A 27,499-nucleotide genomic window follows, 5' to 3' on the forward strand; every position below is an offset into this window, starting at 1 on the left:
TATCACAAGCTCAATGCATCGAGCACCGTCACCACTGAGAAGTTGCTGCTGCTGTCTTCTGGTTCTTGTTTATTGGTTGGGTTCTGGTTGGTTTGGGAGGGATTTTGTCTGTTCGTTTGTTTGGGGTTTTTTCTGGGTGTTTTGTTTAGCTGGTTTGGTTTGTTTTAATTCAAATTCCACGGCACCTACAACTGAGCTACGTGGGCTACACGCTTGAGAGAACCTGCATACGCACCTATTCTTCATTTCCCAGGAATAAAGACCACGTCTGTTTGTAAAATTTAACAGAAATAACTCCTTTTGAACACGAGCTCTTGCTGCTGATACAGCCTGGCAGGAATCGCTCCCTCCAGCGCCATGCGATGAAAAACAGCGCAGATAATGTCATATGGACCATAAAACATAATGGGCCATAAAACTAAATACATCACAGCCCCACAGGGGCAGCTATCGGTGTTACTATTGCTCAGCAAGTTCATACTCTTTCATAAGATGATTCTAAACCAGACTGGATCATTTTTTAACACTGGAAACAATTTTGTCTTGTATTTTTCCCTTCACAAAAACATTTCATTTTGACATATTTTGGCTTGAATACCCCAAAATTAAATGTTTTTCTGTGTTTTTGTCCCATAATTCCCTATTTTTACTGCTTATTATATTGCAGTTTTTCTCACTGAAGCAAATAGAGAAAGAACTTTCCAAATCAGGGAAAAGGAAGCCTGGGGATTTTGTAGCTTTTCATTTTTGCACTCACTTGGGTTGCAAAAAGCACAGATTCTTATTTCATTCAAACCTTTCGCACCAATTTCTGTTTTAATAATAATTACAGTAAAAAACGCAAACAGATGACAAATCAATTTATCATCTTAATAAAACGTTTTACTTGAAATGGAAAAACGCAATTCTCAAAAAAATTCAACATTTGGAATTAATATGGCATTTGTATGAATTCCGCAAAAAAAAAATTCAAAATAAATGTCAGTTCTTGTACTGACATCAAGGTCTGACTAATAAAACCAAACCAATTCACCGCAATGCCTGAAGTCTGTGACTTTCAAGTTCTTTTCTTGCTCAGAACAAGAGGTGCTGGACACCATGTGCCATTACAGAACACATCGGCTTTCTCTGGTGTGTTTTCTGGGTACGAGCAAAACTTATTGAAAAAGATACTATTCACTTTAAGGGGATAATTTAACTAGCATTGATTTTCTTTATGAACTATGCTTCCTTTTTTTACAATTATGTACCAGCCCACAGTTAAAAGGATGAGAATTTTTCATCACAGGAAATCCTGAAGAGGAAAAACTAGAGATTTGCCTGGAAATTTCAATCACTTAAGGAGAGAAACAATGGGGAGAGTCAAAATCTCTCTCAGCCAGTACTGACAAAGTCTGAGGAGTAGGATTGCACTGCTATAATTTTATAATTTATATAGATGTTAGATGGAGGCTGAAAGCAGAAGCTTAGTCTTTCAGGCAGGAGACAAATTATAAAACGCGCAATAAATACTTATGAAACCATTTGGCTTGCTCTGATGTAACAGAACGGGAAATAAAGTTAAAACTCTGCTAAAACCATCAGCCTGGAGCGAAGCTGAGAAAGCTCCCGCTTTGGAGGGCTCGGCATCGCGTGATGGCGCTTCGAAAACGCTGCAGGAAACCAGAGACTCGCATTAAGGCGCTCGCGGTGCTGCTGCTGGCAGCCACATCAACAGCACCAACACTGTCCCTTCCCTCAACTCTTTTGCAACATTCTAGGAATTCTTCTACTCCTCCGACTCCACGAGCTTCGCTGCAAGTTTGCAGCAGAGCTCTGCAGAAAAATGAGTGATACGGGATGACTGTGCAGTGAGAAGGACATTTAAAATGTAGCGGTATTTAAACCGGGTTTCTAGAAGCGTTACAAGCTTTAAATGTCTTACCATTAAAAAAGAAAAAATAGTTATGCGCATAGAAAAAGAGGGTCCGATTCTGACTTCAGATGTTCTTTGTGTGTCATTAGTTTCCCATTAACCGCATCACCCTCCATCTACACAAGCAGAGAATAAATTCTACTCTTCTAAAGGTCTATGACACACTTTTTAAAAAGTTAAAAATCAAGTTTGACAGCAGTCTCCAAATACGTTCCTTCTTCCTCCCTCCAGAACAAAAAATACACTATTCAGTATATGGGAAACTAAAGAGTCTGTATATCTTCACTAAACTCCAGAAAGTCACAGATATTGGTAAGCCAAGACTTGCATTGTTCAAAGCACGTGATCTACATTTCTAATGAAGACGTTTGCAACTGATATACCTATAAAATGCTACTGTATAATGGTATTTTCTAAAAGAACCAAAGAAAGTGCCACCTGAAAAATTTTGTCTGTTTCCAGGTCGATTATTCAGAATCATGGATTTCCTCAGCTACCATTTACCTACTCCAGATAAAGTACATGAACTCAAATTAAAATCACCTTAATTTGGAACATCTCCATGGAACAGGGTGCATCTGCTCCTCCTTTCTGAGGCTTTTAAGTCTCTACCCACATAAATGGTCACACAATGTACTTATGAAACTCATGAGTGATTTTTTACTCTTGTTAAGAATTCAGCGTCGAACCAAGTGGACTCCAAAGAATGATAGAACTGTTAGCACCACTTGCAAAATAATTAGGCCAGTGACAAATGGCTTTGACAGTTCCGTTCCCATTATGCAAATCTAAGTCATATTTTGTTTAATTAAAAGCAGATGATTTCCCGATCTCTCTTTTCTTCAGGTTTCAGATAGAGCAGGACACACCATCACCAATAATGAAAAATACCCACCAAAGAGTAAAATAATCTGGTATTTTACCACACACCTCTGAAGATCAGCATCCTGTTAGTGCACAGATACACAGAACAGTTGTTCCTTTATGAGATTTACAAACTGGACTCACACCAAAACGCAACCCGTTAGTACAGGGCTGTGCAAAATATACACAGGGTGAGTAGCACCGACAAAAATTCTGTTGACTTTTGGCAAATCTGCGAGCAACCCCGGGACATGGTCTCTTTTCTCTATGCTTAAAACCCATTTCTACCACCCAACCTTCCCGCTGACAGCACAGATGCCCTGTCCTTGAACACTATTGTCTTCCTGTTGTCATTTATGTGAAATGCTGAAATACCTGCCACCTGCAAAAAAGAAAAACTCAACTATCAAAAATCTCACAGCACAGTTCTGGAATTTAAAAGTACTGATCAGTATTTTTCTGCAACCCTCAGAAACCCAGGAAATGTCTCCGTTTTGGAGTCAACGCTGTAGAACCAACTCAGAAGTAACACAGAGAGAGTCTTGGAAGCCACACGCAAACTAAGGGTAAGATTTGAAGACCATACTTTTGTGTCACCACTGATACCTCATTTTCAGAGTCATTATGATCCACCTATAGCAAAACAGTTACCTAGAAAAAATTCACACTAACGTGGTAAATAACTGAATTCTAACACTTCCTCCCAGTGAACTCTGTATTGCTGTTTAACACAAATATTTAGCAACATTCCAGAAGCACGGAACGACATATTTCAGGAATAAAAATAGTTGTAAAAAAAAAAATTAAGTGATTTATAAAACAGATTCATTCATAGCTCAACCATGGTCAGAGCCCAGAGTTTCCATAAAGAAAAAGAATATTAATGTACTGGTGGGGCCAGTATACGATAATTAACCCCAGCAGATTGGAGCAAATACAATGAAGCCAGTTTATAATTTAAAGCACTTATTCTACAAAGAAGAATTTTGTTCACAGAACACTAAAGAAATGACCGAGGTAAGAAACAGTGGCTGATTTTCTAGCCGTACTTTCCAAACGTTACTCACGGTAAATAAATCTCAGCTGATTAAAAAGGCATCTGAGATCAGAACTGAAAACGGTGTTGCTGATGTGGGATTTCAGTGTCTAACACAAACAACGCGGTCATCTTTTAGTTTTTGTAATAGATGCGCTTGAAATAGAAACACATTAACTATTAAAAGATCCAGTGAACTATATGGCATCATATACGGCTTGTTCCAAGTCAGCATACAAATCACAAAATTCAACTCTTTGATCGTCCTTTTCCAATTTATTAGCTATTTACTCAGCTAGTTTAAAATATTTTAAGGATTCTGGAAAAATAGACTGAAAATATATTAAAACTATGGAAAAGATTAAATACATGGACTGCAGACAGAAAAGTCAATCAGCTGGTCAAATCTCACATTATGTTGTTAAAACCCTGTGTAAATTACAGAGAGTTTCTTCTCAAAAGATAAGCTGGTTCTCCATGTGCAATCAAGCCGCTGTGGTTTAGTTTTTAAAAGGGAAAAAGTCATTGTTTTAATGGAGAGGAGACAAAAAAGGGGAGACATTTCCCATCTCCAGACACCTAAATCGGGCGCAAAAGTGAAATATCACAAAACGCCACTGATCATTTCATTTAACCCAGGCAGACAATACAGAAATCTGGAAACAGATTTAAGTCAGCAAGATTTACCGCCGCGCTTCACATACTGGAGAGATTAATTATGTTAACGGCCTGAAGTTTAACCTTGCCGTTCGGTGACCTGACAACACGTACACATGCACACACTCATTTTGTTTTTCATCAGGATGAAACGAGATCTCCCCTCGTTGAGCAGCTCAGCCATCACCAGGGGCTGCGGCAGCAAGAGGGGCTGGGATCCAGCCAACAATATTCCAATTAGAACATATCCAGTATCAACCCATCACGGGCACTGACAACCTAATTGTACCAACCACCCCAAAAATCCTTCTTGGGTTGGAATTTGGGATGCGGGGCAGTGATTTCTGAACACACGCATGTCCTTGATATTGAAAATAACCGAGCGGGGAACTCAGAGCATATCAAGTGGAACAGGGATGGGATGAGGGCAGATCCGCAGCATAAAGACAGAGCTCATATCACATGATGAGAAAAAATCATAAATGAAGAGCACTAAAAAAAAAAATAAACAAAACAAAAAGAAATGATTTCTCTAGATTAGCACAGCAAGATAGCTTTGTGATGGCTGCTATTCTACAAGCGGAGATTTTTATTACCAAAATCTCTAATAAGAGACAGCTCAGACCTATGCCTTCTATGAAGGTGGAGAAAATTATTTTTCCTTATATTTAAAAGATTATCACTTCATATCTCATCTCTTATTATTAAGTTTACAGCAATATTAAAACAAGATTTGGGTGAATAAAGAACATAATATACTCCAAAATAGAGAACATATTCTTTGGAGCATTATAAATGCTCCCGTCTGCTTGAATGGAATTTTAATGGAACAACCCGCCCCCTTAGAAGAAAAATAGAAAAAAAGATGACAGAAAATATGATCCTTTTCCAAAAGCTCCATTAACCAGGCTCGCTTTACAACCACACACAGATCACTGAATCAAAGTACCTATAAGAGCTTAACAAATCACCTTTATTAATTCTTTCCACCAGTCGGAACATTTTTACAAATAGAAACAAATAATCGGGGAAAAAAAAAATCCTAATACGTATCAGTATTAAAATAATGGCTGATTTTAACGTATCTCCGTACATTTTACTGCTTTAGATCAGCGAGCCAAAGAAAAACAACCAAATCTGTGATGTGAGAAAGGTAACGGTGCGAGGAGATATTGTCCTGGGACTGGGACTTGTGAACAGAGACTAAAATAGTTGTGTGACATAATGTCTAAATCTTGAGAAGCGCTGGGGAAAAATACGTTTAAAGCACAGACATTATATTACGTGCTTACAGCCAAGGACCTGCCGGAATTTACTGTTTGCTCCCAAAACAAATCTTTACCTGCGTCACTGAAACGCAGCATGAAAACGGGGGCAAATTGGAACCCGTGCTTATAAACAGGGAGCTACTTCTTTATTGTCACACTTTGCCAAAAGCTGAAGTGACCGAGGAAATGCTATAAATAGGAGATTTTGCTGCCAGAGACTTTGTTTACTTTGCCTTCTGCAGGGATTTTTTTTCAGCTTATAAAGGTAGGCTGGGTCCAGGTTAGAAAAGACCAAAAAGAAGACAGAACATGGCATGGCTGTTGATATATGGTAATTAATGATAATTAAAATGGGGAAAAACTTGAAAAACTTCTTAGAAAGGCAACTGTAAACTTTTCTAGGTGCTGTCTCTCAGGTGCTAAACTGAGAACCAGGATGAGACGAAGTGCTATCACTGCCAAACTAAAGGCATCACCACAACAACTGCCCACGAGACCAAGGACTTCACATAAAAAAGCAGAGCAAATGGCAGCAAATAATAAAGTGGCTGATGAGGAATTTAAAAGACAGTTGAGCATTTTTCAAGAAGCCCTATGGACCAAGGATGCTCATTCTTTTACCAAATGGTAAACCAAAACTTGGCTTTCTAAGGCTCAGCCCAGGCCTCTGCACGCGATGGGCGCTGGTGAACTGCAGAGGGTACAGGGCAGAGGCTTTTCCGAAACTCACGTTTTAATCTGCAGTTCAGTACCTGATTTAACAACAATTAACAACCTTTGCTAGACTACAACATAGACATAATCCACACACCAAAGCTTAAGCACATTAAACCAACTCAATACTTGCTTTATCTCCGAAGTAGTAATTTCCTTTCTACCACGCCTGAGAATCTTAGTCCAGCCGGTTTCTTTCTTCCTTGTTCCCTTCCCACATGTAAAATCTGAATACATCTATCTGACAAGAACCATAAAGTTGTCATTCCACCCCCTATTACACGGCGATGAAAACTTCCCCACGCACCAGATCAATTCATTTGCACATTAAGGGCACGAATGTGTGAGAGTCGCTCACACAAAGGTGCTGCCTTTGATTTCATGAAGGTGAGAGAAGAAAATGCAAAAATATTTGCTAATTTTGCAAAGAGTCTTTTAATCAGTCCCTACTCAAGGCTGGTTAAAAGAAACCAGGTTAACCCAGCACTCAGGATCAGCAACCAGCCCATGAAAGATTCTTTTCAATAGTTGGAAATTTCATAAAGAAAATTCACCCAAGCTGTTATTTATTTCCTAGCAGCTGGCATTAAATAGCTGATTTTAGTTAAGTATTGAAAAGGCTGGGAAACGCTGCCAGTTCTACCTGATGCAACCAAACAAAAACTCCTAAAAAAGCAAAACTGGACATTTTCCGCACATTTTCAGGGCAAGGACTCGTTTTGTCTTGTCTGCTCGTTCACCCATTTCACACCAAATTAAACAACACTTGCAAAAGAGGTGGAGGTTCTAGGAGTCCCTGCTAAGCGCTCTGAAAACGGGGATCTATTAACATTTATTATGATGAATGACATAACATCCAATTTCAAAAGGACTAAACTACTTCAAGGGAGTGCCAATGTACACCCACTATGTCTCGGAATTGAAAATACAGGAATAAACATGTGGAAAATGTTGAAGTGCGGATGGCAGGTGTAACAATTCCTACACTTGAGAATGGGCCGTGCTGCTGGGAAAAAGGAGTTTCCTCCTGACGCAGCTCAGGATCCTGTTCTCAGTGATGTAACAAACCTGGACGTGCTTGGGTTTCTCCATAAAAATCAAGCATTATCTTCTGGCACAAAACAGCAAAAAATTAAAACTAAATGCAGCCAGTTTGTAAATGAAACTTATGACCCAATAAAATCTTCAGGGATGTGATGCCGCTGAGTCTCAGGTACTAAAGATTCTTTTACTGGCTTCCCAGCAGCACGTGCCATAAATAAGAAGATGGGGACAGCACAATGGAAAGAAAAACCACTTAAATCTCCACAAGGTGAAGGAGAAGACTTGTATGAATAGCAGCAATTAGGTATTGTTGGGTGTACTGCTCAAAATATGCCCAGGACATCCCTCCCACCCCCTTTTAAACAAAACTTAGTTGAAGAAAAGTGTTGAAAAACATTTTCAAGCAATTAAAAAAATTGACCAAAATTACTGGATGTGGTCAGGTTAATGCACTGAAAGTCTTATCAAAATAAAAAACAAAGACTCCTGTCTTTTTTCTTTACCTTAAATCTAAAAAGAATTTTTAAAAGCTATTAATCACTTGTTAAGTAAGAGAAGCTTAAAAATAACGTGCTAGTGAAATATTCAGGCTTCCCGTTCTTTAAAGAAAACAAAGAAAATAGAATACACCTTTTGAAATTTAAAACCATAAAAATTAAAGTAGAAACTACTTTCGGGTGATGGTGGCTTTCAATATCGGCTACAGCTTTCTGTGCTGATTAGTGAAGGTAATCAGGCAATAACTCATTTCTGAAACTGTACATAATTAACAAGGACAGAAGCACAATTAGACACAAAGAACCAGTACATATTCTTGTTGTTCTAAAAAAGTGCATTCGCTTTCAGACTCTTCGAGGCAGCTGAAAGCTGGAGAGACCAGTGGGACAAACATGGAGAGAAACGCTCCTGTCATCAAAACTGCATTCGAATTTTTAAGCAAATGATACAGAATCCCCGAATCTGCGACGCGGGGGCTTTTCAGAAATGTTCATCATATAGAGCAGGGCCTCTTGACTTTCAATGAGCTTCTAAACCTCATCACGCTCCCTGGAAGTGGATAGATTAAGTAGTAAAAAACATTGAGAATTTTCAATTAAATATCAGAATTAGTTTTGCGCTCAGGAACTACAGAGAATGCATTTTCCCATCAGTATCTCTGAAGCAGCAGTTCCCCTTCTGTGTTGTTGGTTTTTTTTTTTCCTATTTTCTGTTCTGTTGACTACCACTAAAACACTCTATTTTCCCCAAGATGTATCTCCTCATATTGGAGTAGAAGAATTTTGTTGTTCTATTGTCAAATACAATAACCTGGAGTAAAAGATTCGCACAGATTCGCTTGGGGAATCTCACACTGAGTGTGACAAGGCTGCTGGACATGAGTCGTGATCGCCCTGGACAGCATCTTATCCTGCTTTACAACCACAAAAAAGGTGCGAACTTTCTACAAATGCATTTTAAATTCTGCATTTAAACTACACCTAACATAGTTTATTGCAACTAACACAAATATGTTCCTATTTTTCTTATATAGTAATTTTTCTAGAGACATTCTGCATGTTATTGATCACCTAAATAGTAGGAGTATTCCTTAAGCTTTTTTTTTTAATCTATATATATTTGTAAGTTTTAATCCACTCAGCTGCTGTAAAATTAAATGTCTCAATATTAATCTGCTAAAATGCTGCTTTCTCTAGCAAACTATGTTTTTAGAACTAAAAGTATGCTGAGTGGGTTTGACGTAGTTTGAGGAACAGTCAAGGTGCAAACACCTCTCCTAGAGAATGTAAAATGGAATGGTGTACGTGCACAAAGCACCATCTTCGAGGAAAAGAAAAATCTTAATTAAAATGCTCATTTAAGTATTTTAAGCAATCTGACTTTATCCTTAAATACACTGTGCTTCTACATTACATTTCCATACAGCACATTTTGTTTCAAATCTATTCTCTTCATTTTTGCTCCTAAAAACAGAGCGGAGCTGCAAGACTTTAGTACAACCTATTATTGAAGCAGCATCAGTTAGAAATAATAATTTGGTTTTATTTTCCAAAACCATCCAAGCAGATTTAAAGTTCCAGCTGTACTATATCGGCTTTTTAATTTGTTGTTTTTCTTGTAACGATTCTGTTTGTTTCTCCGTGCAGGTTATTCAAAGCAGATGTGCTCAACTAAGGAAAAGCCTTTTCAATCAGCTCCGGCAGCTGGAGCAGAGTTGGGGTCGTGGTGCTTGCACACACGTGTGCACACACACACACACGCACGCACGCACGAGGACTCGGGTGGTGAATGTGTCTCTGTCCCCACGTCCCACACTTGACATGTTTCTCGCACTTCAAATTTCCTCCTTGTTTCTTCGAGCTTTCACCGAGAAAATAAGAGAATCATCTTAATACTACTGCCCTCTACTGCTTAAAAATGAGGGACAGGGAAAAACTCCTACATTGCGTTAATTCTTGACTGAGGAACTCAAATGAAGAATTTTAGTATTTTCAAATCTAGAACTTTTTAATTAGACGCATTATATAAAAATTAAGAACTGTGGAAGATGGTTCTTGCCTCTGTTTCCGATAATATAGTATTATTGAAGTTGTTAATATTGATAGAAACGGCAGTATCTATTCCAAAAGCTTTGTACAAGCAATTAAAATGAATATTCAGAAAATAAATTAAACAAGTTTCTTTCCCAATAAAATGACATCTGCAAAATGGATTAAAATGAGCAGAAGTCAGTTAATTTGTCAACACATTTTTGCTTGTTTAACTGAAAACCATGTTTGAGTTACGGATTAAATTGGACCTTAAAAAAAAAAGTGGCACCCCCACTGAAAACCAAGGTGTGAATATCTCCGGAATGAGCAGGGAGGTAAATGAAGACGCACAAACGAGATGTTTAAAATGTTGGTTTAAGACTGTCCCATCGGTTTGTAAATAATTCTCTCCACAAACAAACCTATTCTCATTTTAGTTTGACATAGTCACAAATTAGATTCCCTGTCATTATGTGGAATTACTAGATTGTTTTGTTTTTCCCCTGCACGTTTGGGCCCATTTCTCCATCGCTCCAAGCTGTACCAGCTCACACTGCGGGGACAGAAATGGGACAGACGTCTGAGCTGAGGTGATGGAGTCGGATCTCTGAGCTGCATTACGAGGTGTTGAGACCAGATCTGAACCAAAACCAGATTCATTCTTCTCTCAAGGACATTAAAGATGAACACTTGCTCCTCTATTTCTCATACATTTTATAGATAGATAAGAATAATCTCCATTCCAGTCTTTCAGGCCCAACAGCAGGCACCTGCTGCCTCGCAGTCCCGCAGTCTGCCACATTTTCTACATCACCACGATAATTTCCCAAAAACAACTTTTCTAATCATGGATTTGTATACTCTCATACGATCATGACACATGAGGATGCTTTTCTAAACCATACTTGGTGAGCAACCTCCACAGCCCCGTATGCAAACCGCCCTCGACCCCAGAGCTGCCACAAAGCCCAGAGCAGCAAAGTCAGGGGAAAAGTGCAGAAAACGATCATGCAATCACTGTTCCACACAAATACTCCATCGAGCAGCAGAAAAATATGTTATCCATGTGATCTTCTCTCTCCATGCATGTAACTCAGTAGTTACGGACGGGTCTCCCCCACCGCTTCATTCACAGACTTGCCTGGAAGAGCCTCTGTCCACAACTGTACAAGATGCCAAGTTTCTTTTTGAAAAATATCACGTAGCAGAAGCAATTCTGCAGGTTTATTTCATAAACACACAGTAACAAGACTAATACTACACAATCAATTTACCCCAGTAGCTTTTTTCTGCCAAACCCACCATACATACCATTTATTCTGGATTCTCTTGCTTCTTCTAATGTACCTACAGACACTGACACTAAGTGAACTAAATGCTGCTACTGTTATTAATTTTTCATTCATTGAGCAGAACAAATTGTCAGCTCTCCAGGAATACGCTTAATCATATTTTAGATTTTAAAACGCATTAACTTTTTAATTTAAGAACTAAGGCTATTAGTTGAAGACCATTTGCCTGGTGTCATTTTAATTAATTTCTAAATTGGAGAAACTGTGAGGATGTACAAAACGGAATGTCTAAAATGCAGAATCAAGGGATGCCAAACTACTGAAATCGTCCCATTTTACCTCTTTACACTCCACATACTTTATTTCTGAACAGTGTGGCACGTGTTGTGCAAGAAGCATTGAACATCCCCTGGGATACTGAACACTGAAGCTCAAAGGAAGAGAAGGATGGAGTCAGAAGAAAGGAGGGCAAGTCATCAGAGGAAGGAGAGACAAATTAGAACACTTCTGTTAATTCCTAAGTATAAAACACAACGTCCAAAAAGCTCCCACTGGCCCACAGCTTCAAGTGTGAGTTAATAAGAAGTCTAATTATTTCTGCAGTTTGGTGTTTTTATTAAACGTGCACTGAAATATGAGACTCGCAGCTAATAGAACACATGTGTAGGTAGCCAGCGTTCGTTCTGGCATGACTTCATTAGTTCCACCAATGATGATGCCAGAAAAACAACATCTAAATTCAGTGCAACTACCGGGACAGACAATTCAAGAGGGGCAGAAAACGTAAAAATCAACTGGCAGCATCCTGCAGAGAAGCCAGTATTTAGTACTTATCCTATTATAAATAATATCTATTGCCTTGGAAATTTTGCTGATAAAAATTGCACAGATTAATGCCATTTTTTTGCTTTAGTCCGTATGAAACTCGAAGCTTTATGCTTTACATCAGCACTAAACCTCACCTGAATAGAGAGAACACCAAACATCTGTTAAATGTACAATAATAGGTGGAAAACAGCAGCACGAGCTGAATTTTCAGAGGGAATATTGAGCAGCCAAGCTCAGATCCAGCACCATTAGTATGTATATATTAGTCAGCTAAAAATATTCAACAACAGAAGTGCCACATTATTCACTTTCCTTATTATCGATATTCTTCGGTGGCCCTTGGCAGCGTGTGTTTGAGCTCAAAACATGGTAGGAAAAGCCACTCTTCCGAAAAACAACAGACAGGTGGGAAAACTACAGAAATGTCTTTGCTCGCAGGTCGTGTCCAGCCGACTGCGAGCTACCGGATCGTTCTGACTTATGTTAGCGCTGAACCGTATCGTGTGACAGGTTCTTGTGCTCTTATCCCACTGAGAGTGCCAAGGAAAATGTATTAATTTCCACTTCCATTCTTAAACCACAAACAGTTTAGTTTAACTCGCTTCCCTTTGCAATTTTATGAGCTAACAGCTCAAAAACCAGTCATTTAACAGAGATCAGTTGATGAGCAGAAACCAGTTGTGCCCCAGACCTCCCCTCGACCCCCTCGTGCAGGAATCATGTGAGAACGACTCATCCACTCCAGCTTAAACTGCTGATTAAAGTTTCGATATCTAACACAGAATGCGTATTAAAATCCCCCATAATATTTGCTTGCTCCTATCTTTTGATCCAGTGGAAAACAGCTAACCAGCAAATACTTTAGGAAGAGCAAATTGTGCACAGGTGGCAGGTGAAGTGTGACAGCGCTGATGACGTCCCAGAGACAGCGGTGACGCTCTTGCACCAAAACATGGCTGAGTGCACAGAGGAAAAAAAAAGACAAACCAGCATTTCATTTGTTCTCAAGGAAAGTTTAAAACCAGGGCCAAGAGTACAATTAGTTAGAAAAAAATATTAAAAATTGGATGCTAAATGGATTTTCCTGCATGCACGACCATTTAGCCAGAACCAAGACCAGCCCAACTATGATACTGATGCTTCTATACAGATAAGCTGATGGTGATTTCAAAACAAACAAACAAACAAATCAATTAAATCATGCTTTTTTTCCTTATCTTGTGTATGCTCTCAGACACTTCAACAAACATACATCACGTATCCATCTACATGCACTGACGCATTTACAACGCTTTTCTTGCAGTGTAGCCTTATTCTGCTACTGCTCAGATGTTCACCAAGAGCATTTAGAGTTTGGAAGGTTTTGCACTATTCTAGAGTTTACAGTTTTTCACTCCATGACTATTTTAGCATGAGAGGTGGCTCCTCTTGCACAAAAAAAACAGCACGAACTCACAACAGCAGTTTAAACTACATTTTCTGGTTCTATTTAAGAAAGAGAGATGTGATTTGTGGAATACTTGTTAGGAATAGATATTTCAAGGAGAAAAATAATGGTAGCAGGCTATAATTTTCAAAAAATGTAACTTCATCTACATGCCACTCTCAGAGAGACTTAACAGCACCCAACATTAGTCGTTTAGAGGTAATTTGGACAGATGTAATCTGAACAGTTAATATTGAAACAAACGTTCTGATACCTCTCCAAAAATCACTGTTTGTAATCGCACTTCTGCAAAAGTACGTCTGATTAAAGTCTCAGTAAAAAACATTTAAAGCTGTTGTGATTATTATTATTATTATCATCATTAAAATACAAGTTAGTTTCCCCTTCCCTATGCATGGTCAAAAGTTCAGATTGCTGGTAACTTCTCGAGGTCTTTGAGTTCACGACATGAGCCTTTTCAATTCAATTCAATTCAAGTCATAACCATATGCTTCACAACTTATTAATATTCAACAGGAACAACAAAAAATTCAGAACACATTTAGTTGAGTGGCCTGGCCAGAAAGCTGCTTATTTTATGCTGTGGATATGTTCATATAGCTCAACATTTAGTAAAGTGTGTCTGAGATCAAATGTTGGCAATTTTGTTGACACCTGACATGGAAATTCTGCTAATTTAATCACTCGTTGACTCATCACTCAACGTAAAAGCTGCTTTTTCGTACCTCATGTGTGCATAAGCACCTGATAAAGCTCTCTTATCAAACAGAACAAAAGCAGATGTGAAAGATCCGTTTCTCCCAAGACAGCCGTATAATGAAAAACCAGCTGCTTAAACCTCAGCAATAAATGTTCTTGTGTTTGTAAGGACTGCAACCCACATCAGGCCATAGCGACCGCTGATAAAAAAGAACAGACTGTGCACGATGCAATCAACCCGGTCAGTGGATGTGACGGTGAAGAGGCCAAGGAGGTATAAAACAATAAACAATAAAAAGTGTCTTGCGGGAGTAATGAAATAAACTTGGTCAAATACTGAGAGTCCACAGACAAAATACTTCGCTTACATCTTAGCATTTTGCAAGTTGTTTATTTTAAAAGACCAGAATAGATTTTCCTCTTTAAAACAGCCACTAATAATGTGAGATCATTCCAACTGCAACATTAATTTTAAAGACCAAAGTAAAAAGGTTGTTGAAAACTCAGTTTCGTTCCTACCTGCCCATCTTGACCCACATGAACTTGATGTATCTGCAGGTTGCCCTGAAAAACAAGAGCATTGGCAATAAGCACAACTTTGGAATTTAAAAAAGTTGCTCTTTCCTGCAAAAGGCCTGTTTCTCATTTCATGATTAAACAACTTCAATATTAAGGAAATCTATTAATTTAGGAAAATCTGCTGAGAGTTATTTTGGCAATCCAGCTACAATTCAATGGTCAGCATTTAACCACATGGGATAAACAGCACCAAAAGTGAGGAGGTTTTTCAGCATCAGCACGTTTTGCTTTTTGAAAGTTACAGGATTTTCATGCAAAGTTTGTTTGGATGGCTTTTGAGAGAAGATTTTTATTTTTCCTTATTTATTTAAAACTTCCCATTTAAATGAAAACCCTTACTGAACTAGAATGAGCAGTGTAATTCTTTTACATGTATGGAGTGCTGTTTGCTACTTATTATAAAGTTACTGCCTATACTAACAGATTTTTTTATTTTACCAAAATTCTATAGGGAAGACAAACATAGTTCTGTCACAGGAGTTACATCTACTACAAAAAATTCTCAAAATGCAAAGTATTTTAAAGGAAACTGTATCTATAAAGTCTAAAAAGGAAAGCAGCATTCTTCCCAAAATGAAGTTCTTATTCATATGCTCGGAGATGTTAAAAGCACACTTAGATTAAGAAAAAAAAAAAACAGTTTCCCAAACACAGACGTGCAGTGAAATAGCACATTACTTTGAGGAAAAAAACAGCAATTCTTTGATTTGCACGTTTTCTGTGTTTTCTCTTCCTGGCAGCTCTTCCTTTTATTTGAAGCTGCGTGCATGGTAATAAATTTTAAAACAGATGTTTTCATCTGTCTCGGACGAACGTCACCCTTTAAAGTCGCACATACAGGAACTTCAGACAAAGTCACTGGACACGGGATGTGCTGGACCCTCGGGATCAATCACAACTCGTATCTGCTGAACCACAAGCTTTTCGGTGGCTTTTTACCCAACGATTGTTTCAGGTTTGTTGTATCACACCATTAATTCCTCTAGACCCAGAACATTTTGATCCTTTTGCACTTCTCTCTAGGTCTGACAAGCTCTTCAAAGAAAACTGCCTTTAACTATAATATTTATATAATATTTAAAATCATATTTGTTCTACAATAGCTAACAGTATTCCTCCACACCAAAAGTGGTTTTATGAAGTGTGATTTAGGGTAGTCTGGAAATGGATGAAACTAACCCACAAGCAGATATGCTTAACATTGAGTAAAAATGCTCAACAGTGATATCATATAAATTAAAATTGTATTCTGCATTTCTGTTTAACCTTATTTTGCTATTGATCCTTCATGTGAGCAAACTAATCTAACAGCCTTCTGAGCAGTTAGAAACCTCTGTACATTCTTAAATAAGCAACAACAGCACTCGCACTCAGGTGAATTTACCTGGCTTTAAGAGCTCTTTTGCCCAAGTGGTTAAAATTGGAGGGTTCAGGGCTGGATTTATCCATTTCTATTCTACTGTACAAATTTAAGGAAAAAATTATGAAGCGCAACTACTGCAGTGCCAGATTACTTGGTCAGGAACAAAGATAAGTTCACTTTATTCTGCAATCCATCTTTACTAGCTGAAGGTTTCTCCAGCTCCTGTTCAATAGTTCCCACAATTAAAGACACTGAGTATTCTGAACACATTTAGTTCATAAACCGAATTAAATCATTTCATTTCTCCATAGCAGTGCAAGCACCTAAGTAATTTACTCCATAATTACTAAATTTCCAGCCAAGATCAACAGCCATATTCAACAATCATTAGCAGAACACACACATGGAACTGTCTTGGCTGGACAAGGGAAGAAAAAAAAAAAGCCCAAAACACAGAAATATCGTATTGCATTTAGTGGCAAAAAGCACATGTCACCCTTGCTCTACCACACACTCTCACTTCTACCCACACTGTGCATCGGAGCAGATCTTACGTTTTATAAGAATAGATTAATATTTTTAGATATTGAATTTTAAAAAAAATATTAATAAGGTCGGGGCCGCAAGTTCCTCCCAGCATCTCCCCCTCTTCGCTCACCTCGCTGTCCTGAGTGATCTGCACCTGCTCGCCCTGGGGCACCTGGGCGATGTGGAGATGACCCTGCGGGATCCGCAACAAAAGAAAACACCAAGGAGCATCAGGTGAAAATCATAACCAGAGGAAGAAGCTATTACTTTGGATTCATCACAGCTTAATGCATGGAAGTGAAATGCATATTCAATAAAAAGCATTAAAGGCAGCTTTAACAAAAGTGCATCCATATTTCCCCATCTTTTTATGCAAAGTATAAGCAGAGTGACTTTGAGGAAAGAAAATAAGCATAATAGTAAATAACATTTATATAGTGCATTTCTCCATAGACACAGCATCTGTATTTTTGACACACAAAGCATAGGACTAACTTGCTTCGGTCAATTAGCTCTGTGCCTGAAACACTAATCGCATTTGAAGACCTTGGAAACTCAGGTCTTAAAACATATATGACAAGACAAAGTACTCACTAAGTGTGAGGTTTTAAAAGGTATCTGTAAGTGTCCGTGTACCTTTGTACGTTCACATAGTTGTGGTGAAGTACAGCACCACGCTACCGACTGTCTTTCAATCTGCCATAAATTGTCATGAAGTCATTAATTTGATTGTTATGCTGGTTTATGTTAGTGGAAAATCTTCCCTAAGAGTTTTAATAATGTTAATACTTGGTATTGCTGACCAGCCCCACAACTTGAGAGCGGTATCAGGCCTATGGTTTGATCAAAACACAGCCACGGTGTGGACGGAATTCCTTGTGCATCCTGACCAGCCCAAAGTCTTTGCTACTGTGATTTACCTGAAGGGAGATTGGATTCTAAATAACCTACTTCAGGGTTTAGAAGGCTTTGTGTTCATTTTAATATGCCTGCATGAGACAGAGATTAAAGATAATCATTTGGAATTCTGTCAAAGGCTGCTCTTATTTTATAACACAAGAACAATTGCATGTGATTTTCAAAGAAACACAGATCCCTCTATTTCAAACAGTTTCATTTCCTTTGGAAGGAAACAGTCTATTTATAGGAAGAAAAAACATACTGAAAGTATCACTCTGACAATAGGGACTGTATATAAAATCAGAGCACAGTCCAGTCCATGTTGAGATTAGAATCACTTTCCCTCCTTAACATCAAGCTCTCGGGGCTCCCAGGGAAAAGCACCGAACATTTAAGAGATCCATTCATAGTGTCTGCAAATATAAGTCATTCTTTTTGACCAAAGGGAGGAGGGAGAAGGTGATGGTTGTAGTGAATTTTTCCCGGATTCCACAATCAATTTAAATTGCAGTTGACTGGTCCAGCTCTTTTAATGAGGCAAACTTTCATCACTTAGATCTATAAACACAATCATTTTGTCTATTATGTGCATGTATTTTGTATTATTTTCCCTTCTACCTTGCCTTTCTAGACTTGAAAACTACTTTTCAGCAATCAGTTAAATCTCATAAAAAGATCTATACAGCAGTTAAGAAAATATGCTCTTTAAAATATATAGGGAAGCCAAGAGACAAAGAAATTCAAACGATAATACTGTAACGTTATGGCAGAAGTGAAGTGGAACCTTTGCAGCCAGTTCCTGCAGAAAGAGCATTATTGCACTGAGGATGCTTCCAGCTGACAGGAGGGAAAAAGAAGTTTGTAAGTTGACTTCTCAAACTTCTCTTTGGTCCTCTTCCAAGTTTGAGAATAGCAACTCAAAGCATTTAGGATCCAGTTCAGTCAAGCAATTGTTCTCCAGGATTAGCTCCTCGACTTCCATTTAGATCATATGGTGTCCAGGTACACAACAGGAATGGATAAATTCCTCCAAAAACCAAAGGCGCGGTCCAGACTTTCCAGCCCCATCCGAATCCCACAGCCGACAGTTCCCACCATCCCTTACACTGCAGCTCTTTCCTTTATCTGAGTTCATAAGCAACTTTTCCCCTTTGGAAGAACGTGCTCTCTGCTGCAGCCTCCTCTGCACAGCTCTTCCCGTTGCTGGCTGGAGTTCCTCTCCATCACTTTCATCTCAAACTCCTTCCACTTCCATGCACTCCTTAAAAAAATATTCCAGCTAACATTTAAGTCCTTTCAATCCACACTTACGGCTCTGTGAGTTGCCTTCAACAATTGTCCCCCAATTTCCGTGACACTTTTCTCCTTCGATTCTACTGCTACTCCACTAAACCTTCCGTGGGCCTTACAGACGTGTCTTTTTTGATGATATTCCAAAAGCACCTGCCCTTCATAGCCCAACTTTCATCATATTTCTTTCATCGTTGCCCTTTGCACGCTGACAATTTGCAGCTCTACATGACCACACTGAGTATTCCAGTGTCAACAGAGCGTTTTCAGTCTTTATGTGTAAATTGTTAAATTGGGCAGACTTGCTGTTTCTCTCCTGTGCTGCCTTCTCTTATTTGAGGAGAAAACACCATAAATATTTACCAAAGATGCTTCGTTATCCCACTTCAGACTCTTCTTTGCAATGGCATTGACTAGAACCTTTGCAACAGCCAGAACACTGGGTACCACAGTTTAGATTCTTGATTTATATCTCTCAGGAATTCTTGTTTCTTTGCCCATTTCCGCCTGTTTCTTTAGCCCGGTTTCTAACCAAAAAACTAATCAAAGCACTAAAACCATCGTTGAAAAAGTTTCTATGTTACATGCCTGCGCATAAACACAAAGCCTGCAGATTTAAAAAGCTAATGGCAGACCGATTTCACACATTAATTCCTCAGGTTTCTACCACAGGAGAATGAGTGCGCAGATCTACACCAGTATTTTGGAACGCTGCATGTCAGAAATGCCACACAAACCGGTATTTCATTATTTTCTCCTGCTTTTTTTTTAATTTGAATTGAAAACAATCCTTGTAGTCAAACTGTGGCACACAGGAACTAAAGCCAAGGAAACTTTTTTCAGAGTATCGTATATAAAAATAATAATGGCCTAAGTTATGGTAGGATTAAAAAACATCAATATTTATAACTTTGACTTATATACATGTATCTAAATGAATACACATGTAAAGGATTCAGCTAACAGATGTTCAAAAATGCCTCAGAAGCCAAGTTTTTTTAAAAATGAAAATAAATAAATGTATTCTTGTTTTGAAAATCATAGCTAAAACTACCTCTGAAGTGTAAATCGTGCACTTAGTAGTTTTGGTATTATTATTAAAGCAAATGGCCAGGTAGATATTAGTAAATTCTAGATACAGTAATGAACATGCATTTATGTGTGTGCAAACCCTGTGTGAAGAGTTTTGCCAAGTAACTCTAAAACATCTTTCATGACCCTTCCCTGTTTATTTTCTGAAAATCACGCTTAAGCAGTGATGACAGGTCACTTTTTCAAAATAAAAAATTAAATTTCAGCTGAAGCAAAGCTTGCAAAAACCCAGCTAGTTTAAATGGCATGATTTAGAAAAAGCAGAGTACATACTACTTGGACTTGGCCGTCTTCTCCGATCTGGTGGATCTGGACCTGCTGCGCGTTGGCGAGCGCGTAGTGAAGCGCCTGCGGCTGGTTCTGCTGGAGCTCGGCAGAAGCTGAAACCGAACCCTGCGAACCCTCTGAAAGAGACAAAAATCCAGGGTTATTCTTATATATCTCATACCAACGGCCACGCAACAACGCGTGCTTAAAACCTGTGGAAAACAAATGCAGTCAGTAAGGAGATGCAGATCATTTATCCATCAATGCGTGGTCATTGCTCACCTGTAGCATTGCTACAATTCCAAAGGCTATTTTGTCTCTGAGGAAGCACACATTTAAAAAGCATCTTTTGATTACAGATTAAAGATTCTGCAACTGTAAAACTTACATCACAGCAAACCCACACACTTTTCCTAAGCAGTTCTACCCTTTATTTTGGGCACCTGTGCAGCTGAGAACTATCAGTGCCACCACCAGGATATATTCGAAAAGCCATCCTGTAAAATTGAAGTTATTATATAAAGGATATCTCTCTGTTGTTTCTCAAGATCCATCATTTATAATTCATGCGAACACAAACAAGTCTGGAATTATTATTTTTAACTGCAAAAAATCAGGTTGATTTCTTGACCTGGGTGAATTTCAACACTACCTCACACTGGTTTAAAGCAATTTTTTTAATGCTTTTGGTGCCAGTGAAACTGAGATAATGTCAATAACTGTACTGAAAGGACTGGACACTAATGCTGTGTATGGGTCTTCCTAGAGATTAAGGCACCACGAGCAGGTGAAGATGTCGCTGGGAACCATCCATCCTTTTAGGAATCAGGAAAATCAACTGAAACGATCAATTGATGACACTTGTTTTGCAGCACATGCGACAAGTTCAAGTTGGCACTGGTAGGAAAAACCTGGAAATCTCCCAGTATCACACTAAGATTCAGCATCAGTCCTGATTTTCTTACTTTTGTTTTTAATTAGAGACATCTCAGCGAACGGGGCTGTCATTAAGGGCTTTTAGACTAACATATTTGAAGAAATACTTTTTTTTACATACAGCATTCCCGTAAACACGTTTAACATGTGTCTTTCGCTATGCCATAAAAACACATTGAACTAAATCTTTGAAGCATTAAGTGTTTTACTATTTTTCTAAATTATTTATTGCCCTGACAAAGCAACACAAAACACATTTACATCTAACATGTAGTAAGATTCAATACTATAGGGCTTTTAAGCTGTTCAATTACTGGAAACTAGAATGAAAATATTTAAGAAAAGGTGTCACTCTGCTTCCATTGTAGGCCATTTCTTTACAAGACTTTATGTATTGTCTAAATAAGCACTAGATAGATCTCATCCTGCTCACATACAGCTGATATATTTTGATTTTTAAAATGACGGTTCATTGTTTTCTGAACCAACGCAGTAGGAAACCACGTTTCGTAAAGTTTTAATACTTCTACTTAACACTCTAAGATTTATACTGAAAAGAGAACATTAGTTTTGCAAGAAGGAGCTTTATCCACTCATACAAATATTTTAATGGAAATGTTCTTTAATAAAATCATCCTTTTGGATTTTTTTCATCCTGTCTGCAAATGCTTGTGGACGAAGATAATTTTAAGCCTAAATACGGGAACTGGAAACTAACTCAAAACCACCAAACTAGTATTTACTTTGTTGTTGAAAAGTTCAGTTGCTTAACAATTCAACTAGACAGTTCTAATTACGTTAACGATCTGCAAATCTGTAACTACAAGCAGAACGCTTATGCAGCAACTGAGTGAAACAGAACACGCACATGTTTTTGCTATTGGACATACATCTTCAATACCTTACATCTGACGGGTAGGTAACTGCAGAATATTTGTAATTTCCTAGTCCCGTTGCTCACTGTGCAATTCCAGCACGGCTGTCGAAGGGCAGTTTGCGGGGCAGAATTCCGGATGGGATTAACAAACCACAATTGGTAGAAAAGCCCTGTACCCAGCATGAGAAACTGTCAACCAAATAAGAATGTGAATTGTTCCAATTCTAATACAGGATCACACTTTCCATTGCCAGTGACTTTGTCACAGTCACTGAAAGTAAAGGATATTCTAGAAGAATCATCTGCCTGAGCCTCTTTGCCTTTTGCTTTTTCTCTCATCTCCATTATGTCAGTCCTAATAATATTTTATGCATTTTATTTTACAGATAGCCTTTTGTTAGGATGCTAAATGGCTAAGGAAGCCCAGTAATTCACCTCGCTGCTTCTCACAGGTACCACTGGTCCAGCCCGCTGGAATTTTGTCTTTCCATCCTGCTTCCCAGTCTCCACTATGTAATTCAACAGCTGAGTCGAGTTACAACTCAACTTCTGGTCAAACCGCAGTGTCCAAACACATATTTATTCATTTAGATGTGTGCGTATATACACACACATGCATACATACAGAACTTCATGTGCGCAAACATATAGAGTTTTTATATATATATACACATATATACATATAAATGTACATTTACATTACGTGAATGTAAATACATGTACACAGACAGCAAATCTGGACTTGGGACATGGGCGATGAAAGACCCGTGTTTCACTTGGAGATTTAATAACCTTCTAGCAGCGCCCTTCCTCTAGATTACACTGACCGTGACACAAACTGCAATGCTGTACTGCTGAGAAAACACTCATTTATAATGACTGTTTATTTTCTGATTAAGGAAGTTATTAAATAAAAGCGTAACAAAGACATAAGAGCTGCAGTAGATAAAAGTATCTATTTACATTATATCCTAAGCACATCTTGAAATACATTTTTAACTGTAATGTCCAAAAGCCTGTATTTGTAAACCATCTTTTCCTTCACAGATGCCAGAAGTGATTATGCTTTTTGGAGGTGGGATCAGGAGACACAGGCTGAATTCAACATACTCTATATCTCGCGTTGTCACTTATCGATAGATTTCAGTTTGGCTTCACTGGAACAACCACAGTTGGGTTTTCTTTATTTTTTTATTTTTCTTTGTTGGATTTTGGCGGAGTTTTTTTCTTAGAAGGATTCAACAGTGTCTAAAAACAAAACATCCTTTATAAGTATTGTTTTTCCCCTCTGAGTCTCTGACCAGACAAAAGTAATATTTATCCACTTTCAAACATTCTCCATTAAAAACAAACACCAACATGAATAGCACACAGCTTGAATAGAGGATATGTCAGCAGTTATAAATCACTATCATGTAAACTATCTAGCCTCACATTTACAACTTTGATATATTAGAGAATCCCTGGCACGGAGAAGCCCAACAGCTGAACTCGTGCTTTGAAATTTTCCGTTGCACGAGTTACAAAAGGGCACTTGGACACAAACTGAATGGTTTCTCTGGTGCTACTACGGAGCACGTTACCCGTGACACCGCCAAAGCGCCTTCCCTGCACAGAGCCGCTCTGGAGCCACCCACACAATGGAAGATGCTGCACTGACCATTCCCCTGGTGATAAAGTTGTGATACTGGGCGGGGGGGGGGGGGGGGGGCGGGGGAAGGAAATGCTGAAATATTCCCTCCTCCCAAGCTGAAACGGGACCTTTCACATTTTCCATTTGTTTGCTGCACATGTTTCTGAGCCCAAGTGAGGTTGTGCTCTCAGATGGACGTAGAGGGGTTGGCATAATCGCCCACCGAAGCAGCTTTGCTGTCACATTGTCACAGCTCATCTTCCACACACATTGCCAAGATCAGACTTGTCAGACAAATGTAATTTGTAATCGTTTCAAGAATATGTGTGTTTAACTCTCAGCTGAGAGCAGCTTTAAAGTTCGTCACTTCAAAGGCAAAACCTTTGGCATTTTCTAATTCTTGCCTATTCTATTTTGTATTTATCAGTTGAGCATCTGGCTTCTCCTTTTGCAAGGACACACAGGAGGTGCAGACTCTGGGTTTGTGCTTATTCTCCTTCTGTGGTGTTATTCAGAATTCTTTTCCTAGTGCACAAGCTCCCACCCTCACACTTGTACCTACAAACTAGGACATTCTTTGGTGCTTCCTTGATGTTTAGTCCTAGAGAGGAAAGGCTAATGGCCAGATGTAGCAAAGCCATCCTCAAGAACAAAAAGCAGGAAAAACACCATTACCCAACAATTAATAGAAATAAAAGTGTATACTGCAAGCCCTTATCTCAGCCTGACTCATCCAGTGCTAAATGCCTCCAATTTTGCAGAACAGCTTTGAAGATTTGGCTGCACATCCCTTTTTATATGTGACATCTCGGCATAGGCTGAGCACTTCAGCCTAAATCTACATATAAATCCCAAAGTCATAGAACTAATTAAAAATTCCAACATGGAAAACTGTGATAACAGCCTTAACAATCTTAAGAGAAATTAAAAGAAAGGGAGAAGGCACTCTCCAATTAATCCTCCTCCCAAAAACCTCATTTCCTACTGCCTTCCCTCCAAAGACTGTGAGCATTTCTAAAAAGAGTATCTAGTTAAATTATCATGGCAGCCATGTGTATAACTCTTGTCCAAAAAATTAAATAAATAGAAACACACATTAAGGACTGAAGTGTTGGGTCCAAGAAGAGCGGGGCAAACCACCGCAATTAATACCTCAATTCCAGCAAAAGGCAACAGCTTCAAAGAGAAGAGCCAGGTAAAATATGGAAAACCAATTTCTGCCTAAATAAAACAGTCTGTTACAACTTCATGCAACCTATAAATGTTGTGGCTACTGTAAAGCTGCATAGTCACTTCATTATAGAACAATCTCAATTAATATCTTTGGGGGTAAAAGAGAGAGATATTCATTCAGAGTTTCCTACCAGCTTCCTTAGACACATCTTTGCAGCTCAGCTCCTCTGGAGCTCTTACCCCTTAAACACTATCACAGAATTACACCAAAAACTTATAAAGCTACATGAGGACTATGGGCTGAGGCTCCTGCTTCTCTACGTCATTCACGTAGCTAATTCTCATAGCTAATTAACTGACATGGAGTAACCTATTAGTTGGTGCAAGCAAAGACAGGTATTGTGCAGGCAGCAGCAATCACAGCAGGTGGAGACCTGACAGAATGCACCGAGAAGCTGATTTTAACAGCTCTAATACAACCAACAATAGCGGGAAAGACAGTTTCTCAAGTAGCCAAATTCCAAGGCTCACCTTAAATTGCCCCCTGAAACAAATGCTACCATAAAAACTGTCTGGGTTCATATGTAACACTTTAAAAAGCCGTATTTGACAGCTATGTTGTCATAACTGTGAAATACAGACCTCCTTTACTTCAGAGCTGTGAAATATGACTTCTCCTTCCTGCTCGCTGGCAGCAGGAATTCCGCTCCATCCACTCTACACTGTGTATAATAAGGAACAGATGCCTGTGAATTATGATGCTGTAATTCCATCGAGGGGTTCCAGGGACGTCGAATCACAAAGAACAGTTCTGAGCAGTTCATGGAGTTACCTGAACAGAGTGGTGGAGTTACAGCCCTGTCATGCAAAAATTACCTTCTTAAACATGTGTGAATCTACTTTTTCCCTTGCTTCTTTTCCTCTCTTTCTTTTCTCTATATAATCATTAAGCCTCTCAAACTGCTCTCTTGTTTTTCCTCATACCTCCTGTTCTTTCTTCAGGTGAAATACCACTCCCACTGATTTTGGAATGCAAATTATTTTTTCCAAGGACTACTCGATTCAGAAAAGCAGTCTGGTTTTCCTAGGAGCTTTTTCACAGCGGGTGCGAATGCAGCGGTGAATTCATCTCACATCTTTACAGCCTCCCAGAAAACGATGCCAACGACATTCTGAGTAAGAGCAATATTTTAAAGAATATTAACACAAGGCTCTGAATCCACAGGAGCGTTTTCACATACTGTTACCAAAGGCAGCTGTTAATGTCATTGCCGGTGTGCTGCTTTTGGCCGCGCAGTCGGTAGAATCCTGCCAACGACATGCCAAAGCACCTCAGCCAACCATCATCTTCTTCAGGACCAAAGCCACCTTTCCAAGGGCCTCTTTGCTATCTAGGGAACTTGGGAGGTCACCTGTACAGTGGGAGACCCAGGTGGGATCAAATCCCCTGGGGAAATCCTGAGATGGACGGAGCGAAGGAGCCGGCTCAGCTCCAGCCACACGAGCATCCCTGGGCACCCAGCCCAAAACACCACGGGGGCTCTTGTAGCACCAGCTGGTGGGCGTCCGTACCACGCGATGCCACCTGCACATCACTGAAATGCCACGAGTTAACTTGGCTGTCTCTGTACCCATGGAAAAAACTACTCACAAATCAGCTTAATGGAGCCAAAAGGAAAATAAATGAGTTTTCAACTTAAGCACAACGAAAACCACAAAAACTTATTATCTTGTGGACTTTTGAAGACAAGAATTGACGGAGCTTAGTCTGTGTTACACATCTCTACATTGGTTTCCCCACATCTCCAAATCAGGAGATTAAGGTTTAATATTTTTTAATAGTAAATCTCAACAACGGCCAAGGAGTACGGCCTAATGAGCACAGGCCCATAATATTCACTTACTACTGCATTTTTATTCTAAAACGTCGATTGTTAAGAGACTGAAAATAAAAATCCCATCAACATATACGGCTTATGGTTAACATTACATTGATTAGTTGTTTTAATTTGAGAATTTTGGATATGATTCTCAGTTCCAACACATAAAATTTTCCACTGAAAGCATATTTTGGCATTCTTTGCCTGAGATACAGTGGTTAGTGTTAACATGCAACCAAAAATTTTATGCAGGCAAATAAACTTACTTCCTTTTCTTTGGGCTCACTTCCAAAACACTGGTTTTAATATATGATGTACAAATGTCCCGTAACACTGCTTTATATTAAAAGCATGAGCCAGAAATGTCCTAAGAGAACACTTCTTAGGTCAGTATTTTTCATTTGTTATTATTATTCATGCCTACATACCTATATGGAAATATAGAATCACCTACAATGTATTTAATTTCTTCAGAGAAAAATACTTCAGGAACAAAACTTAGCACGTCCTGCTAAATGGAGTGAACACAGTGAGATTTATTCACTCGACTCCTCTTAAGAACATGAGTTGCAGAAACATCCTGATCTTCTACTCAAAAAATTGAACATGGTAGAAAAAACATATGAGAGCACAAAGCTGCATGTGCTGAATTTCTTCAGTGAGCAGCTGTGGGTGGACGTTCTCAAGCA

General features: G+C 38.8%; 1 protein-coding gene across 2 annotated transcripts in view; it reads right to left on the reverse strand.

Annotated features, from left to right (window-relative positions):
• Positions 1 to 27,499, reverse strand: part of BANP (BTG3 associated nuclear protein) — a 130,735-nt gene that overhangs the window by 44,700 nt on the left and 58,536 nt on the right. The window contains exons 9-11 of one of the 2 annotated variants that reach the window (XM_080352216.1): positions 20,318 to 20,448; positions 16,893 to 16,955; positions 14,812 to 14,856 (exon numbers count right to left, since the gene is read on the reverse strand). In XM_080352216.1, the coding sequence (XP_080208342.1) occupies positions 14,812 to 14,856; positions 16,893 to 16,955; positions 20,318 to 20,448 (239 nt within the window). Of the gene's footprint in view, positions 1 to 14,811; positions 14,857 to 16,892; positions 16,965 to 20,317; positions 20,449 to 27,499 lie in introns of both variants that reach the window. The other variant, XM_080352215.1, reaches the window with a different exon arrangement.

This window comes from Nesoenas mayeri (genome assembly GCF_963082525.1).
Source record: "Nesoenas mayeri genome assembly, chromosome: 12".
Lineage (NCBI taxonomy): Eukaryota > Metazoa > Chordata > Aves > Columbiformes > Columbidae > Nesoenas > Nesoenas mayeri.